This window comes from Saccoglossus kowalevskii, unplaced genomic scaffold (genome assembly GCF_978046115.1).
Source record: "Saccoglossus kowalevskii unplaced genomic scaffold, keSacKowa6.1 SCAFFOLD_315, whole genome shotgun sequence".
Lineage (NCBI taxonomy): Eukaryota > Metazoa > Hemichordata > Enteropneusta > Harrimaniidae > Saccoglossus > Saccoglossus kowalevskii.
The window spans coordinates 5,407-25,949 of record NW_028188753.1 but is presented as its reverse complement, the minus strand read 5'-3'; the positions used below and the strand labels follow the sequence as shown (position 1 = coordinate 25,949).

Genomic DNA, 20,543 nt, shown 5'->3' with positions numbered 1-20,543 from the left:
AAGTGGCCGAAAGGCTCGTCCGCGCACCTACGGTGGGCTGGGTTTGTCAATTGATTTGTCAGTTATTATTTTTTTCGGGCTGAAGGGGAGGCGCGCGCCTGGTGCGCCTCCTCCTGAATCCGCGCGTGAAGCGGGCGCGCTACTGAGTGCACATTGCAATCAATGTTAGAGTAATGCACTTATGGACTAACACCACCACCAGTCTTCTACTTGTGATACTGATTTGCATCTGTCATTGTGTGACACAATACACCAATTAGGTGTGTCTAAACTAGACTATATAAACAAGATGAACTATCACCATTCTACAGTCTGTCGATACACACCGTCACACCGTCACCCTAACCCTTCCAGCGTAAAGCCTTACTCAACTCGTACAACCATGCCAGAAACAGACGACTTAACCCCTCCATTTGAAAAGACCTACTATTACGATGGAAGGAAGGATAGACTCATGGTAACCGCTATGCACACCGATAGCATACACGCACTGAAAGACTTCGAAGTCAGAGACGATGATGTGTACATTGTAACTTACCCGAAAGCAGGTAAGCATGTGCTTGCAGAAAAAATGGAGTTAAATGTGGTTTACCTCTAAACCGCGATTTACAATTTGCGAACCTCTCTCAAAGTCTTACGCTTTTTGAATATTAGTGGTGCTAATAAAAAAAGTGGATATAGTAGGATAATGAAATGGTATTGAAGTTAATTTGTAAAAATACGTGTCTTGGCATTATGTTAAGAGTTGAGATTGATATAATGTAACCGACCAAAAGTATCACTTACCTCCTTATGCCAATACCAAGAGCCGTTAAATTAAATTCAACTGATTCAAAGTACAGTACATGTAATTAGATACAGCTCAATTAAACTGTAATTAAGTTACATTCCTAAACAGAATTGTAATTTAATTAGATCGGAATTAATTACGTTTCTAATTAGAATTTACGAGAAGTTTTTTTAATTTAGTTTTTATTGAATTTTGCTTCAGCGTTGAATTGCAATTTAATTAAGTTGCATTTTTATAAGAGATTGCATTTGATTTTATAATTATCTTTAATCGCGGTTTAGTATTTGCTGTAAATGTGAGACTCGACCAGAGGAGGAGTGCAGCCACTGTGACTATATACTGGGTCAAAATATCTATTTGTATAAAAAATTGTGTATGGGTATAAACGGACCCTAGATGCCATGTCACATCCGAAGGAATGTACTGTGTTCATTGTAGTGGTCCGTTCATGGAATTATTCCGGCCGCGGTTCAAATTTGTGCCCAAAACCAGGAGCAAATGAATCACTCCAAATTCAATCACTTGTATGTTATCAATCGAAGTATTCAAACAGGATGTAAACTCATAGTTGCTGCTAACATACAAAGTAAAGTAAGCAAATAACACCGAATAAACGGCATAGTAAACACTACGTTAAATCAAAGTAAACAGGAACCGAACCGGCGCTCGCTTACGGCACCTAATCGCCTAGCTTCACGCCACTACACGTCTTCCTCTCCGCCACCGGGCATCCCTAATAAATAATGCTTAATAATCGAGCTTATTACGTGCGGAGAGCATGAAACCCGTCCACATGATCCAAACCACACAGCTTAGCCAGATTGCGGCAAAGCCTTTTCAGATCTGGCTGTACCAGAATGGTGAAAGCCGAAAGTAAGGATGGCAGCGTTTCGTGGGGTTTAAATGTAAAAACGGTTGAAACACAATTTATATAAAAAAAGGTAGAACATTCACTTAGTTTGTCGTTTTTCGCATACTCGTCGTGAAGTTTGATATGCAATCCCAACTTACTGTTAAACCCCATGTAAAAAAAATGGGATTTACCAATGTTAACCATAGTGGGATCTCAGAAACGGCCAAAACAGAAAATTATCCACACTCCAATTAAAGGAAATGTGCATGACATGGGTACGATACAGTACTACTGCAATGATGCAATATGTGTCAGGTATTATGTAATCACGATCTATAACCTTGCGTAACAAATGAGTACAGTATGGGGTGAGTGAAATTAAAAAAAAGTACGGGCCAGTCGACGTCAGTGAGTAAATCATTCGGTCGTTGAACTCAATTTGACCTCCAGTCTGTTGGGAAGGTGAAGGAACGGACGTGCCTCTCTGTGATATCTTTTAATTTATTTTGTTGTGTCAGGTATTTGATAACAATCAGCAAACCATGGTCTATTTAATCTGCATTTATCTTGCATAACAACTATGTTGGGTGACAGTTAAATAAGACAAGTACGGGTCAGCAACTCATTCATACGGTCGTTAAAAATACATCAATTGAAAAATGAGATACAATAAATACAATTCAGTCTAGTATTACCGATCAGTCTTTTGGGAATAGGGTGACTCAGACGGACCAAAAGAGTGGGAGGGCCCGCCGTTTTTTTTTGTTCATAATCCGGCCATTGCGGTTTATTCCTTCAACAAATGTCTCTTTTAAATTGAATATTGGAAAAATAAGCAGCCTTTATCTGTTATATATACTGGAGTTCGTCGTCTGTAAATTATGTACACAAAGTAAGGACTTATGGGTGACCAATCATGGCCATGTGTTATTTGAAACAATGAATAATTATATTACAGACACACCTTTACCCTTTACCCTTTTTCCAGTTGGAAGCAATCAGCGGAACCACTGCGCCCTCGAGACTGATGGCAAACTGATACAAGTCGGATTAAATTATGATCTATCTGTAATTTATGTAAAATCCACCATTTTTAGTAGTTTTTTATTTTTGAAAGACAAAAAAAAAAAAAAAAAAAACGAGTATTCTGTGCCTTTATCAAATTTTCATTATCAAATCTTTTATGAGTAGCCGCTCACTTCTATGCTTCAAATTGCCTGTGTCGAAAATATGTAAAAATGGACTGTTGGAACAGCATAAGCAACCATTGATGTGTTCAGGGGTGCTAAATGACTGTTAACTATATAAGTGAAAAGGAAGAAAGGGGGTGTAATCATGTTTGCATTGCTAAGAACACTCAAACGGGTAAAAACTGTGGTATGTGTTGGTCACGGATTGTTCGTTGTTTCTACATAGAAAGTATTATGTTTAGTATGTCCATGTCACCCTCTAACAAATCAATATGTACTTCTACAACATGTGACGGTTATGGAACTTTATGAATGATTCTCTTTTAACATGCTCATATGCATACCAAAATAAAATTTATAACGCAGGCTTTCTCACAAAATCGTGGGTGGCAAATTTCAAGACTAGTCCAAACGACGATAGTGCAGATTATCACATCAGGTGTCGTAATAATATTTCACTTTCCTTGTAGGTACAACCTTCATTCTCGAGATCGTAGATGCTATTATGCATAGGGGAAACATCGACGAAATCAAGGGCAAAAGGATGGAGGATAAACTTAATCTGATCGAATTAGGCCCGGCACCAGGCATCGAAATCGCTACGTATAAAAAAGTGTCAACGTGGAAGTCACCTCGACAAATCCAGACTCATCTGCCAGTTGATTTGATGCCACCGCAGGTGTTCACCAAAAAACCTAGGGTATCTAAACATTCATCTTCAAACATGACATATATCACGTATCCCGATAAAACTGTCTGGTGGAGGAGATATGTTGGGTTGGTCGCGATCAAACACGTGATTAAGCCACGAAATTCCCGCATAGTGTAATTCGTCTCCGTTATAAATTCTCGATATGTGACGTCATTTTGTATCACATCTAATGCAATTCATACAATGTTTGAATTTAGATTATCCTTGTAACAAGGAATCCCAGGGACTGTTGCATATCTCTTCATGCATGGCATGCGACTGTAAAGTTCTTAGAGCCATGCGATTGGGACTATTTAGTCGATCGTTTTGTAGAAGGCCAGGGTAAGCATTATATTTTTTACCGTTATAGCGCCACCAATATATATTCTCTACCTGAATATGAATATATGACTGCATAGCATAATTTGAATAATTTCAGTTTGTCTTCAGCGTCGATTTGCCTCTATTGTTATGGCTGTTTATATATATTCAATAGCATACACAACACACAAATATATCATATACAGGTCATAATTGTGAAATGTGGGTCTGAAAACATGTGACTCTGAAATTGGGTCTGATCTCGAACATAAAATATAAAACAGGATAGTAAGACAAAGTCGTCACACTTATGTAAAAATATATGAACACACTTTTCGAATCGATATTTACGATAGTTAGTTTAGTTTCCGTCCAGATTACCTGATATATCAGCGCAAATTATCAACTTTATCCGTCCATATTATAGGTTTAATTAATATTTTCTCAAATGCACTGTCATCTGAGTGAACCATTTTGCTTATCTAATTATTTATTCTAATGGCGTATGGCTGTTTAGCGCAAAGTAATACATTATACAATGGGATTGCTAACATAAAAGTCAAACCAACATAAACTTAGCCGTGGGCCAACATCACCTATTTTGTTGACAGACATAATTGACACCAAATAATTTACCATTTTATTTGTTTTATTATGACCACCTAGTTATCTGGGGATGTTGGTTCGAACACTTGGCAGACTGGCTTAAGTTGAGCGGTAGGGACAACTTCCTGCATTTGAAGTACGAGGACATCAAAGAGGTATGGATAATAAAAAGAAGCGCTCTCAAGCGACTAATTAGTTATGTGTCGACAGTTAACAGAGACGGGCGTTAAGACAGTGTCCAGATAGAAAACTGTGTTGCGTATGTCACTTATAAAATTGCAAATCTCTAAAATTAGTATTTGTTACAACTATAACGCTATACTGTATATATTGTTATCCCGTAACGAGCGGAAAATCACCCTTCCCAGGGTATTATATTCGAATATGCCCACATGCCTTCGGATGTGGTTTGTCTAGTTTGTAGACGTGGAAACTTATGATACACCAATCTCCATCCATTGAGCACTGCTTTTTCATTTAAATACAGGATCGCCAAGGTGCATCGGAGACAGTTGCTAAGTTCCTTGGTTACGACTTAACCCCCGATGAGATGAAGAGAGTCGTAGACCATACCGATTTCAATAACATGAAAGAATATATGAAAACAGTAACACAACGTGACGTGTTCCTACGTGAAAATAGACATTGGCAACGCAAAGGTAATGTTAGATCGGTACTTCAATCAGTAAATTATATTTTATTACAATTAACACTACAGCTCAATTACACTCGTGGTCTATGTATGTGTTCACAATGTGTGTGTTCGGTCAGTTGAATATTGACTAACAAAACATGTAATACAAGTATGTACAGGTATGCATAATTGATAGCATGTCGAGAGCTGATTGCCTTCTCTTACCTTATATTGGAATAAAAATAAATATCTCGGTGACAGACTGTGCTGTTATATAGACCAGTGCTCAGTCAGTGTCAAACAATCAGTTCGCTCGAAACTTGAGCCGCCCGAATACATGGTGACATAGATGAAAGACTATCTAATCGAAGCTGAACCAGTGCCCCCCCCCCCCGCCCATAGAATGCCTAAATATAATATACACAACGAATATAAATAATGATTATGGTATTTGTCGGTTGTTTCGTCAGTACACTTCAAAAAAAAATAATCTAAAAATGTGTACTTTTTGATCGTGAAAATTACTGGATTTCTTTTGTTCTTGTGTTGCATTGTATTGTAATGTAATGTAATGTACGAGTCATTTTTCAACTGAGATAGTGATTATCTTAGATATCTGACAACAAGATATATCAATTTTTATGCTTGAAAAACACTTTTCATTTCATAATTCATTTTATTGAGCTAATCGCGCTCTAGATATTATTACACTTTATTAATTAATCGTCTCAAAATAATCTGTGTTCCAGGAATCGTGGGCGATTGGAAGTCAAATTTCACAGTGGCCCAAGATGAAAAATTCAAGGAATGGGAGCAGCGAAAATGTAAGGAGTATGGAATCGACTTCATGCAATACTACACCAAGACACCTAAGAAATAAAGATTCTCAACTTGGATCACAAACCCGACTTTATAGAAGTTACCTGTAAAGTGTGAACAACATATCCAATCAAATATCGTTGAAAACAATGCAAAACACAAAATAAAACAAGTCGTTGAGAATGACACAGTCCCCGCCCCTTTCTTTCAACCCTATTTTAATGTCTTAATTTACAATGATGTACCATTGGGAGAACATACATACTAAACATACTAAACAAAATGGGGTTTAATCACAATTTTACTGGAAATTGTTTGAGAAAATTGATTATTGATTTGATTATCTAAACTTGATACTAAAATTAGAAACTAATGCTGTCAATTTTTTGATAGCATCATCAAGATTCTTACATTCCAACATTACATTCGGACCTTTCAATGCCATTATCATCAACCTTGTTCGTTGTAGAACATATTAAATAATATAGGTGATATTACACTTTGAGTATATTGCAAACACTTTTTTGTGGTGAACTTGCATGTATATAATATACGTTTTAGTGTATCATTTTACTTAGTGATATGAACAATAAATATTATTGAAGGGGTTCGTAAAATATGTTTCTGGTTGAATTCTTCCTCCAAAATGAGGTGAGGCTTTGTTTTACAGATTTTGCACAATCCGAATTTGTCAACAGAGGGCGCTGTTAACATTATACCTGATAATAATATACTGTACTTTAATTCAGATTGCACACTGGTTGCCAACTGCTTATGTACTTTTTGTAAAGTTGAAAATGAAACAATGTTATTACTGTATCTTTACTCGTAATTCCTAGACAACATTCTCGTGATGGTTCTAAAAATGCAATTCAAAATACGGTCCAGTATGCACGATATAATACTCGGTTCAAATAAGTTCTCCCAACTTTCAACAAAGTATCGTCTCGGTCTTGGTAAAATACATCTATATATGCTAAATGTAATCAATCCAACGTTTAATATTGGTATAGATGAATTTAGGAATATATCACAACAAAGAATCATATCACACAAACCGGTCCATTTCACAGGATTCAAGTTTCAGATATCCTTCATTTGCAAATAAACTGAATAAACAAACAAATTTCCCCCCTGAACGCAATCTGACCAATGTGATAAAATTATGACACTTTTTATAAGTAACCCTACTAGCAGTATATACAAACAAGCAAAGAACACTTTTCGTGAAATAAAAATTGCAAAATTATAAAACCCACCTGCGTTATTGGTTCCGAAATCCTCATTATGGGCTTCTGTTTTAAACGATTCTGATGTAATAGCTCGGAAATCACGTTAATAATATATAAGTCATGTGATAAAGTAACTTGTTTATGTAAAAGTGGTAGTGAAATTAATACTAATATTAACATTAATATTAATAATATTTAATAGTAATATTTAGCATTCGTTCATCTGCAATTGTTTTTGTAATCTAATAATATAATTATCCACATTCTCTGGGGTATATCTATATTGTGTATGACCTCAACAAATAATTCATGTCATTGAGATTTTTGGATCTTCCACCAAAAACTTCGTATACCTATTCCATTGCAAACGATGGAACTATTTGGATGTAGTGAACACATTAACTTTTCTTACCTTCTTTCTTTCATTGGCACGGTAATATCAATTATCAAAACTGCTAGTCAATAGAGCATAACGATGTTTGGCGGATATTTGATTCAAGAGTGACTACTTGAGATGTATAGCTTCGTGGCCATGTTTAACCCAAGCTGTCGTGTCTTATTACTCGGTGATATGAATGTGTCATGTAGACGTATTCCACGGTATATGAGGTGATTTGGTACCAAATGTAATCTTGGTGAATTATTACTAACGTTATCTTGTTTAATGTGTGTGTGTGTGCGTTACCGATGTTTATTCATTTTACACAATGTATCTGTGTTAATCAACTCACTGATCACCTTTAAGTGCTACTACACGCATAGAATACCCAGACAACATCTGCAGATAGAAACGGGGGATTATGATGGTTATTAAATTACCATCCTGATTACCCGCATGCACGCTCAAATGCAATTTGTCGCTCATCAGCTCAAGAAACATGCCTATTATAGTAAATTCTTACAATTGAAACTCCTTTCCAGTGACTGCATTATTCGTTGGGTTATTTACCTGCGTGTGTCCCTATAGGACGCGATAATGCCCGTTTTATGAACGTGACGTTTATAGTCAACAAAAATGGCTATTGCATTTCGATGACATGCCAAAATCCATCAAAAACCGATGCTTGCTGATGTTCAATTGTCAGATAAAAAAATAAAATAAAAGTATTTACAATTCAGAGGAAACGGACGTAAAATCATCCTTGAAGTCAAAACCTCTCGTGAAAACTGTCATGGCGTCGTGTTATCATTTCCACTGAGGGAGGGACACAGTGGATTACATAAAGCCGATGAGATATTCATACAGTTATATAAACATAGCTATCGCCATTGGGTGGGTTGAGTCTGAATTTACCTTCCCTCCATCCTTTAAAATAATACTATGTATGACGCAGTTTTTCTCGATCTCCGGGGAAATGGACCGTGCGGAGTTAGGGAGTTAGACGACCCAGTTGAAATGAGCCGTAACATGTTGCTATACAACGGTTATTCGCAGTTTTTACTACTGTATCGCTCAAACGCCGGCGAGACAAATTCGAAATGAACTATTGTAAATCGAGGCAGGTTTCATTAATATTCGGTTTTGTAACACCCCTTATATAATGGCCTTGGTCGCTCCATAAAATAATGGTTGCATCCAATATTAAAATATAGATGGCGGGCTACAGCGTTGATTCAGGTCTTATGCCACTAATTAGCCAAACACCGTTCGTATTCCTATGCTCTTAGTGTTTTTTCGAGTGATTTGTCTAGGTGCATTCCCACTACATAAAATGTGTCTTGTTTACCTCAGTTTTGTCCGAGTTTGAGTGCATTTCTTGCATGTGGTTGATTACTGGCATGTTAATTTCTCATTTTAGAATCATGTTGCTGACTTCGTTTATCATTTTCATATAGCAATCTGCATATATGTTAAAATTGTCATCTATGGAGTTTTAATAAAGTGAGATTTGAGCTACAATCACCTGTTTGATTAATTTTTATCTTCCCCAAATTAAAATTTTTGTTGAAATTATTTGTTGAAACTATTTTGGTTAAAATCACGAAAGTATTATTGCAACATTTGACCCCAATGACCCCAATCAGTCAAGGATGGCGTTTGGCGAAAGCACTATTCCGACAAAATGAATTTGAATTCTAAGTCAGGTCTAGTATTAATTTCTAAACTACATACCCAGTTATACTGAATTAAATCAGCAGTTCTTGAGATATCAGTAGTTAACATCAACATATACATGCATGCTTAGTAGTAAGATTCATTCTAGGAATATCATAATTGGGACTAGTAGCTTAACGTGTTGCATAGGTTGAAGTAGTGGTTAACATTATATAAGCTTATTCTTATTAAGATAAAAATACAAACAAACAAATGTGGAACTTACTAACTTTATAGATGCCTAAAATATTTAGTGTTTTAAATTGGAGGGTCGTGGGGGCACGAACATCTATAAACGTTATCAAACGATAAATTTTTCAAGAAAAGTGTTGTAGGTGTTACCCCATATTTCAATACAGTAAGTAATATGTGGTAAAATGAGAGAGTTGTAAAGCAGGATAAGAATAGATCGTGGGACAAAATGGCGGATTTTAGACAAAATACCAATTTTAAATGAAATCGTTTTACAAATGTGTTTTTTTTCCAATTAAATGTATTGTCAATTGTCACATTCAGGTACTAAGATGAGACGCCCTCTATAGTTTCATTTTGAACCGTAGCGTTACCACAAGTATTAATTGCTCCCTGAGGTGTTTTAATTAACATATAATTAGTTTTGTCCGTGTTGTCTGTGCACCAGTTTCACACCTTGAATTCGATATTAATGTTGTTGAGATCAATATCGTTATTCTTAAGAAAAGATTGGTTTCATCCGCAAAAAGGCGGAAATCGATGAAGCTGGTTAGCAACATCATTGGTGTAAAGGTAGAATACAATTGGACCGATAATCGATTCCTATGGAACACCGCAGGTGATATGTATGGGGGACTCGTGTCAATTACAGCATACTACTTGCGATCAAAGAGTTAGTTTGTAAACCATTGTAATACTGTGCCCCTAAATCCATGATTTTTCGTATCATATGTTTTTTTTCAAGTAAATAAATATGCCAATAGTTATATCTCCACTGTCCAGATTTGTAGCTATGTCTTTGACCAAGTCAGCCAGGGCAAGTTTAATATTTTTGGAGTATTTCGTAATTTTATATGAAATTAGTCATTTGTTTGCCGACAATTGTCTTATAAACCAATGATAGGGAAAATCGAAATAGGCCTGTAATTTCCTACAAATATACTGAATGGGTCCTCGTTTAAATACTGGAGTAATCCTGGTTATTTTTAGCCGGGGAAAATATTTTTTATAAATGAATTGCTAATGATGTGAGCAAGGAAAGCTGAGAAAATGAAAGGTGACCGTATTACAAGTTTTGAGTGGATTTGGTCGTTACTAATAGAATGTTTGGGGTCTAAATGATTCATCTCAATAAACATTTTCATTCTATTTATGACTAACTTTCTCAAGAATCTCAAGCATTTTTATAGTTTTTTGGTAGCTGATTTGCATAGTTTTTGGCAGATCCACTTCTCTTTAACAAATTCTCATCTGCACCCATCAAGGCGGTCCCACAAAAAAATCAAATCAAACGGTTTGCTGTTTTTTGAAAAGAAGTTATCCATCCACCAGATTCATAAGTCACGGATTTTTTACTAGTCACGGGTTTTTTACTGGTCGGTGTACGGTAAAACCCTTCAACTTGATATGACTGTTCGAAATTGTGCATGGCAAAATTTTACTGAAAATAACTCTTTTTATGGATTCTTGATTTACGAGACGAAGTTGTTCTGCATGGCAGCCGGTCGCAATGTCCGATTGATATCACGCACTAGCTTAGCCTAACCTGTTGTTTATACGTAATTTTATAGCGATAACTGAAACACAGATAGATAAACACAGATACAGTAAAAAATAAAATAGAATAAAGATATTATGCATTACGTTTTCACATTCAGCCACGAATCAAGAAAAAATAAAATATCGTGTTAATAACAAAGGAAAGAAAACAATAATACAAATAAATACTCAAATTTTGTATTTGAATGTATTTTTGTTATCTCTCTATTGACTTTTCACCTCCAGGTCGCGTAACAATCAATGTACGAAGACAATAACATTTATTCTTAGGTACGCAGAATCTTTAGGAATATAAAGTACGAACAGAGTTTATATATATCCAGACGATTAACTAGAAGAATTTATCCAGAATAGTCCGAGTAGGAGGGATAATTCTGACTTAAAAACGCACCGCTGAAACCGTCTATAGAAATATTTAGGGAAAATTCTAATACGTCTAACGCGTAGGTATTGTTTGTATCAAGATCAAAGTTTGCGTATGACGTCGTCATAAGTCAGCGTGGTGTAACTAAAATGCAGCACCTTGCAAATACCATAATAACTTGATACATTGTACACAACAATCACGCTATACAATTTGGATATAACTTTCCCTAACTCGTTTATAAATGAGGAACATTTTAATTTTGATAAACATATAATGGCGACATTACAATCATATCGCCGACAGGGTATCTACATAGACAATTCGTAACCTGGCTACGTGTATGAAGATATAATTATCGTTCACATCAGTAATATCTAAAAATTCTAGTTTGTTGCTTAAACTTTTCATATGAGGAAACATTGAATGTTGATAAGTCGTCATTGCATGTACTTTACTTTTTCGTTGTGCTTAGAAATCATCAGATGATAAGACCACTATAATTATTGATTACTGTTCACGTGGTTTATACTGTTCGACGTCTGCTAGCGCGTCGAGCGGCGATGTTTTTTCAACCACAGAATCGTGACGTCCTGATGTGACTGTTCAATATTAGGTGAAACAAAAATTTACTGAAAATATCTCTTCTTGTGAATCATTGATTTGTGAGGCGATGTCGATCTGTGTGACAACCAGTTGCAAGCCCTGTTCAATATCTCGGATTATCCTAGCATAACCTTTGTTTTTTATACGAAGGCTGTTATTTTCAGCATGTGGCGATAGCTAAAATACAGACTATTCAATAACAAATATAGTAAAAAATAAAATAGAATAAAAATATGCATTATGTTTTCGAACACATATTTGTTAGCCACAAATCAAGTAAAAAAATTAATATCGCTTCAAAAACAGACGAGCAAACAATAATATAAATAAATACATTTTTTTTATATTTGAATGTAATGTGTTAGCTCTCTATTTAGGGGGGGGGGCTTATTTTACAGTCAAACATTTTTGGTAGATCTACTTCTCTTGAACAAATTACTCCCATCAAAGTAGTTTCACGACAAAAATCTAGCCAAACGGTTCAGTGGTTTGTGGAAAGAAGTTGCGCAAACTCATTCATCCATCCGGTCGGAAAAAAATGACGGATTACTGGTTTGTTGTTTGAACTATTTCTACAAATATGGGGAACAATTGAACGTTGTGAAGTTGCACACATGCAGTCCTTTTTCGTATGCTCGTGCATTGACCCCAGCACTGACCTGTTATCGTCTTATAATAGGGCTGCACGTGGTATCGAACGACAATTGAGAATAATAATTATCAATAGTTTCCCATATAGTATCCTTTCGTCAAAAGATATGAAAAACATACCTTCTCATACTGCTAATACGTTTGATTGATTTTTTTGTATTTTTTCGATGTGCCTAGAGATCATGAGATAATAAGAGCCCTGTGAATATTTCTTACTGTTCAAGTCACAATTTTTTTACTGGTCGGTGTAGGATAACGCCCTTACTGAAAATAACTCTTTTTGTGGATTCTTGATTTGTGAGACGATGTTGTTAACTACGTGGCAGCCGGTCGCAATCTCTGTTTAATATCACTGTTTAGTTTAGCATAGCCTGTTGTTTATACGTCATTTTATAGCGATAACTGAAACACAGATAGATAAACACAGATACAATAAAAAACACAGATTATGTAATGAGACAATACAGCGAAAAATAAAATAGAATAAAAATATTTTGCATTATGTTTTCGCATTCAGCCACAAATCAAGAAAAAATAACATATCGTTTTAATAACAACGAAAAAAAAAACTATAATACAAATAAATACTCAATTTTTTATTTGAACGTGATTTTTATTTCCCTATTGACGGGGTGACTTTTCACCTCCATATCGCGTAACAGTCCAAATATGAACGCAATGACATTTATTATTAGGTACGCGGGCTCTTTTGGCATATAAAGTAGAATAACCATTGTTTTTTTTATATAAAGGCTGTTATTTTCGGCATGTGGCGATAATTAAAATACAGAATTTTCAATAACAAATATAGTAAAAAATAAAATAGAATAAAGATATTTTGCATTATGTGTTCGTACACGTATTTGTTAGCCACAAGACAAGGAAAATAAACGAGGACGATAAAACAATAATATAAATAAATACTTATTTTTTATATTTTAAGTAATTTGATAGCCGTCTATTCAACAGTCAAAATACAAACGCAATACAAATTATTATTAGTGTACCTGGACTATTATGGGATATAAATTATATCCAGGCGAGTATAAAAAATACTTTATCCAGTAAATTCCTAGTATGAGGGCTTTATCTGAATTAAAAAGGCACCGTCTATAGATATATGTTTTGGAGATATTCTAATACGTCTAACGGGTATGTCTTATTTGTATCAAGTGCCATGTATGACGTCATAAGTTAGCGTGGTGTAACTAAAACACCTTGCAAATACCATAATAACTTGATACATTATACACCACAACAACAACATTAAAAAGGCTGTGCAATTGGGATATAAATTTATATAACGTCATTTAAAATTTATGATCATTTTTATTTTGATAAACATAAAGTGGCGACATTACAACAAACAGATCGCCGACGGGGTTGCTACGTAGACAATTCGTAACCTAGCTATGTGCATGGAGTTATAATTATATGTTAATCGTCATTTCGACAGGACCCTACCTCACAAAACCTCGGCCAATAAATAGAAGACAATCTCCAACTACAAAACAGAGAGAATCAACTACTGGTGCTCATTCAGTGTATACTACAACAGTCTGTTGCTACAATTATGAAACGGATGTCCATTCTTGTGTTTACTATTGTTTTCTTGGCGGTGAGTATTCCCCATAATTCGAGCTTTGTTTTCTAGAATCCATGATGAATTTATCGGATGGCTCAGAATTATATATTGTATGTGACGCTAAATCATCAGTCATTATTTTAAACCGTTCTTAATTTGTTTCCTCCAAAATTGGTACATCCAGGATATTTTTTTATGATGATTATGAATTTGTTTTTTTGTTTTTTGTTTGTTTTTGGAGGCCACAATTTCCTTTTGGTAACAAGTTTTGCTAGTGTGAAATGTGACAGAAGTTGCTTTTAGCATTCAAAGAATTTGCATGTGTGGGACTCCCACTAAAAGAATATCCAGCCCCCTCTGATTAGCTTAAAATGCCTGCTGACCTCCAACTGAAATGAAGATTTAATAAGGTTCCTTCGCCGGATGGTTTCAAATTCTCGGGGAGGGTGCTCCTACTCAAATATATATTCATTCATCCCTCCAATGGCTTAAAATACCTTTAAGCCATCTCACTGAAATGTATATACATCACCTCTAAATGGCTGAAATATCGATGTTTTTGGAGGCATAACATGCCTGTGGGGCCTCTCACACAGATGTATAGCAATCTCTCTCTTTCTCTGGCTTATCATGCACCCCCCTCAACCTATGTACAATAAGAAGGGAGGTGTAACAAATCAACTGGCCGATTAATTTTGATTTCCACATGCAGCTGATTGTTCACAGAAATCAGTTAAAACAATTTTACATCCCAATATTCCATCAACAATCATTTTAGTGATTATATCCCAATATATAATCAAACAGACCAGTGAATCTGCATTTCTTCTGTTTCATATTAAGATTTCATATTTAGATTTGGCCACCTTTCTACCGTACCGTAAGATATAGTGATAGAGATGACTTTCATTTCACTGTCATCAATTATCTACATCTACGGGAATTTATCACTCTCTTCTCCCATACATGGAGTGTATATTTTCAACCAAATTCTGTATACTTTGCTTGATGTACATGCCTAGCCATGACAGATTCATGACTATTCAACAACACCACCATCAGAAGTTTAGTGTAGGGAACAGGTAGAGTACCATGCCCCGAAAATAATTATTGCTCTAATATGACCTTGGCCTTACGCTGTCCCTTAATTCTCTAAAAACAAAATGTATTCGACATACACACCGACGATAATTAATTGATGATTAATAATGATAATTTATTAATTACCGGTTACAGAAGAATATTACAGAAACAGACTATTCTCGTGTTCCTATATTTTTCATTTTGATTTGCTTTGAATTATGACCAAACAAATCTGAATAACAGCTCATAGAAAAAAAGCAATATCGAAAACGGACAGTCGCTAACAAAGTACTTGCAGTATAAACACCTTTTACCCAGTGCAGAAACATGGACATTTTTCAAATCTTTACTATATTGAATTTAAACAGGTGCGTTAGAACTTTGCATCATTGAGGCGCTGTTCTGGAGAATTGAAGTACTTTGAGAAATACATATGCAAGCAGTGTGACAAAATCAATGGGACACCGGAAAATGCAATTGATATTATCCCAGATAATAATAATAATTTGAGAGCAAAGAATGTTTTTAAGAATTGAAAAACAAGATTGAGGGCATTTGTATCATTTGTATCAGCTTAACGCAGTTCTTGTGGAGTCTCCCCAATGGAAGTAGTCTGTGATTTTTTTTTATTATTATTTTGTAACTCGGTATCGTGTTATGATGAGTGGTTATACCAATTAACGAAACAAATATCAACCATATGAAGGTTAAAAGGTTAGTGGGACTTAGTTAGTGGATTTCCACGGCCTCATGTGATCAGTCGATGCATTTTGTATAAATATTCTCTGTTATTTTAACTACTGTGAGTGTTTTTATTAGGATTTCGTTCTGTGGGATTATTCGGGTTATACAGTCCTGATGTACAGTTTTTTTATTTATTCAATGAGTGTGGATTTCAATATTCACTAAAGAATCTTAGTTTCAAAAAGTATGGATGTATTAAAAATAGAGTTACTTTTAAGATGTGTAAACCTCTTCTTGAGGAAGATGTATTAGCAAAATCTGCATGCAGATACAATTTGCACAAAAGACACTTAATTTTTAACTATGTTGTTCAATACTCGATACTGTAGGCCAAATCGTATTATGATTTACTTTATTTTAGCTGGAATTAATTTTCACTGAAAAGAATGTTTGAGTGCTTTGTGTAGAATTTATTTTCACTGATGTAAAATCAAAAACACTAATCTTTATTTGCTTTCATTGTTATTGCATCATTGGGGGGCGCTGTTCCAGGGGGAACCTGCACACATTAATTTTGCAGAACGTGCGCTGTCAACTAATCAACGGAATTTAGACATTTTTTTTTTTCTGGTACCTTGTGACCACCCTTGACTTACTCGACGTTTGTTTTAACTGTACTATACGCGATCGCGACACAAACTAATCTTGACGTGAACAACCAACGCATTCAGGGGGTCATTTGAAATTAAATTAGCATGCATTATGTTAATATAATTTATTCCATGACGTCTGCATCAACTATGAATTATTCATATCAATTGGAAACATGCAGAATAAAGTCCCTCGCGTGAAATGGTTCGCATTTCCAATCAAACTCCTCCGGCATTCGAACGTCCAGGAAACGCAATTACATTAGGCGCGGGGCGTTGTCGACAACAGTTTAGTCCAGTCGATGCACCTTGACTGCAATTCCAGATCATATTTGAACAAATATTCTCCGCTGTTTTAACTACTGTATTTGTTTTTATTAGGATTGTGTTTTGTACTGATCTGTTTCGTGTTTTCTGAATAAACCTTACATCGGGCTGAAGTGTAAAGATATTTTAGTTAATGTTATTCTCCACTCATTCATTCATTCATTCATTCATTCATTCATTCATTCATTCATTCATTCATTCATTCATTCATTCATTTATTCTTTCGTTAATGCTGAACTTTTTTTGATTTTTTTTGACTACAAAATTATAAACGATAATTAATTTGATGGTTCGTATCTATGACAACTTCAAGCGGAATCCAGATTTTAATCATTTGGAATTCCTAGTTGCCAAGGAATATTTGAGGCGGTACGCTGCACTAATTACACTTGTTTCGTTGGTGCTCGTATTAACAAATCTCGGTCGTCGGCGATTTGAATTATGCCTCTGATAAAACAATTCACAAATTACGAAAATTTGAACTGTTATTTACCACATTCCAGTATATCGTGTTGCTATTCTGTACAATTGTTGTACATTATACTATGGTGCACCAGACCTTGTTAAAATCATGTTTCGATTATTTCAGATTACATGTCAGTCGAATGCTAGGGTGGTTAAACGTGCTGATGGAAATCCACATGATTTGATGGTCCCCGGCCAGGGACAAGGTAAGAACAATTAAAGAATTGAAAGTTATCACGTATATATAGTTATATTTACATTTCCTGACGAAATCTTTTCCTGCCTTATTTAAGTTCGCCTTACAAGAAACACTGCTAAATTACATTATTATTATTAGAGACACCAGGGAGTTGAGTTATCAAATCTTCATAGTAATCTTTTAATTGTAAGCTGCATTCTTGGCATATCATGTCTCAATTATCAGAATTATTACTTCTCATAATTAATTAACAAATGCATGCATTTCTATTCATCGCCTTTTCCAAATATATCTAAGTACTTAGATTTGATTTCATCGGTAGAATTCATTGGAATTGCTCTATACCCTAATGCATCCTTCATAACCGGATTGTGATTTGAGATTACAACGCACCTAACTGCTTCGTGTATTCGACTTTTCGATTCACAGCTAGTCAGTGTTTGTCTTGTGGAGAACAGGAAAAATTAAGCTTGGTGGAATGTTTAATGAAACCGTTAGCTGACAGATATGAACAGTGTGAAACCTCTCGCGTGAGTATTTTGTTGTTTGTTTATTTAGACGGTAAATATCATAATGCATTTAAAATGTAAAACGTTATATATATATATATTAATATATTATACTATATATATATATATATATATATATATATATTTATATATAGTCATTGAATATGATATCGGGAATATTCCAGTATGAATTGGGAGCAAACTGTAACACCAAATCTAGTCGTTGTATTGTTATGCTTCTAAAATATTTTTTTCAAATGTCTTGAAACAGATTCAAATATAAGGATATGGATTGTAAAATATTAAGATTATATAGTGTCCAACACATTAATTTGTAAATGGTAAACTTATTTTAAAGAATTCAGTGGCAATATTATATTATAAAATAAAATAAATTAAATAGAAATATTATGTGTATTTTTGTATGTGGAAATATGGCTGACCCACTCAAAAATATAACAAAATTTTAAGAAGTGAGGTCGGCAGTTCTTTTTTTTTTTTTTATTTGTAAAAAAAATGGTATTTTACAGAGTGTAAACAATAAAACACTCACAGTGCAAGGCTAGTTCACCAACATGTCTATTATCTCGCTTGAGTGTGAAAGTACGTGGTTTAGTGACTACCTCTTATGTTTTTAAATTTTAGAATTTCTTTTATTTGGGAAGGTTCTTCTATAAAAATATATACATATATAGCGTTCTTGTTGCTGGACCACGCTTTAGTGTGTAATATGCCATTCATATCTTCTGTGTTTTGCAGCCAGAATGTATGACTGAACTGACATGGAAGAAAAAAAATGGAAAAGACAAACTTGTCTTTGCATCAAGATGTATGCAGATAGAAGTGAGTTGTGACGTCGTTCTCTGGGTTAAACATTATAAGTTATTATATCACGTGAACACCCAATCAGATTCACCCGGTTAAAAACAGCATATAGCATAATTTGCGCAACTCCCGGTCGTTAAAGACATATTCATGTCTCAACCTGCTGACAAATTTGTATGTTTGCCTCCATCCGGGTACTTTCTTCCTGAATTTACCTGATTTACGCCAATAACATGTCCAGGGGACACGATACACCTAATAATAATCACCAGTTTACCTAATTCAGTAGAGTGATAATTTATTCATGCAACTCATCGATTTGAAATCGTTGTTATTTTTTTAAATTTATTGATTTGAACTGAGTGTTAGGAAAACAAAGTCGTCTACATAAATTAGGAAGTTAATTTGCTTGCCTTTAAATTCAGGAAGAAAACATTATTACAATTATTTTTGAAATAAAAGGTAATACTATTAACGTAAGATTGGGTACAATTTGACTTAATTGTTTTGTTTTTTTCAATCGGCAATTTCTTTCTCTAGAATATATGCATTCAGCTCTTCGGGCATGCTCTGGAAGATTGATATGCATGATTGAGTGCTACAATTTTTGTTTCAGGAGATATTCTGTAGTTCAGTTGACATTGAGCTCTTCCGCTCGTTAAATGTCCACCAATGTTTATGTTAATATTTTTATTTAATCGTCTTATAATTTCTTCGACTTTCTATTAAATTTTGACATATCTGCATTTTCTTGAATTTTGATACGTGTCGGCTTATTTTCACTTTATATATATTCTCTTATCCGATACCATGTTCTGTTGTGGACACTTATTTCAGGCCTGCATTGAAAAAGAAGCCAACGAACCAGGAATAAATAACTGTGATGACCCACCGATCCATGTAGCCACCAAGTGCCGATACTGTTGTAACAATAACACTCTTACCCAAGGTTATTTTTGCCCACCACCACGAGGTGACTATACTATTTTGAATGAACGTTTTGACTAATTTTTTTTAAGCGTAATGTTGTCCCGGTCACTTTCTTCAGAGTGTATTCTCGGGTAAACTAAACTAAACCTGTGTATTGTGTTCCACCCTGCGCCATTTTCTTTCTAATAGATGTGGTCACCTGTACAGTTCATGGGGATCCCCGCTTCAAAACATTTGATGAATACAAATATCATGAAGGCGGCGACTGTGCGAGTTATACCATATTTCACTCGGAATTTGAAAATCACGTACTGGATATTGAGGTAACTGAGTCTAAACATGAAAGTCATTACCGTGTTGAAACTTTGACAGTCAAGCAAGACACGGATATTGTGGAACTCAGTATCAATGATTATATCAATCCCGTGGAAATCAAGGTGAGATTGTTCGTGTAAAAATTATATCATTACGTTTACTTAAAATCACATTCATAAGCATGTCTACATCTACTTTTACATATGATTTGATTTGATTCCCTCTGATTAGCCTTAGGTAAATTGTGCCACTTATCGTTGAGGTCAAGTATAAATTATAAGTAATACATTAACTACTGTATAAACCTGTATAATATAATCCACTACATTTGTACTATGTGTAACAATGTATGTTTGTGTAACGTAAT

At 34.8% G+C, this 20,543-nt stretch overlaps 2 protein-coding genes across 2 annotated transcripts; both read left to right on the top strand.

Moving 5' to 3' along the window:
• Positions 1-322: 322 nt before the first annotated feature.
• Positions 323-6,521, top strand: LOC102809037 (sulfotransferase 1C2-like). The gene is made up of 6 exons (XM_085496412.1): positions 323-548; positions 3,304-3,533; positions 3,743-3,866; positions 4,512-4,606; positions 4,939-5,110; positions 5,835-6,521. Exons 1-6 carry the CDS (start codon positions 383-385, stop codon positions 5,963-5,965), a joined length of 918 nt encoding a protein of 305 aa, XP_085352538.1. The 5' UTR covers positions 323-382; the 3' UTR covers positions 5,966-6,521.
• Positions 6,522-14,126: 7,605 nt separating this feature from the next.
• On the top strand, positions 14,127-20,316 carry LOC146725339 (uncharacterized). The gene is made up of 6 exons (XM_085496411.1): positions 14,127-14,222; positions 17,523-17,604; positions 18,027-18,127; positions 18,866-18,949; positions 19,769-19,904; positions 20,051-20,316. Exons 1-6 carry the CDS (start codon positions 14,178-14,180, stop codon positions 20,314-20,316), a joined length of 714 nt encoding a protein of 237 aa, XP_085352537.1. The 5' UTR covers positions 14,127-14,177.
• The last annotated feature ends 227 nt before the right edge of the window (positions 20,317-20,543 follow it).

Bases quoted from the DNA above. Each gene is read 5' to 3' on its own strand.
- LOC102809037 (XM_085496412.1), top strand. From the start codon at position 383: ATGCCAGAAACAGACGACTTAACCCCTCCATTTGAAAAGACCTACTAT. The intron at 549-3,303 runs GTAAGCATGTGC...CTTTCCTTGTAG, and splicing joins TGTAACTTACCCGAAAGCAG to GTACAACCTTCATTCTCGAG. The intron at 3,534-3,742 runs GTATCTAAACAT...GTTTGAATTTAG, and splicing joins TGTTCACCAAAAAACCTAGG to ATTATCCTTGTAACAAGGAA.
- LOC146725339 (XM_085496411.1), top strand. From the start codon at position 14,178: ATGAAACGGATGTCCATTCTTGTGTTTACTATTGTTTTCTTGGCG. The intron at 18,950-19,768 runs GTGAGTTGTGAC...CACTTATTTCAG, and splicing joins CAAGATGTATGCAGATAGAA to GCCTGCATTGAAAAAGAAGC. The intron at 19,905-20,050 runs GTGACTATACTA...TCTTTCTAATAG, and splicing joins TTTTTGCCCACCACCACGAG to ATGTGGTCACCTGTACAGTT.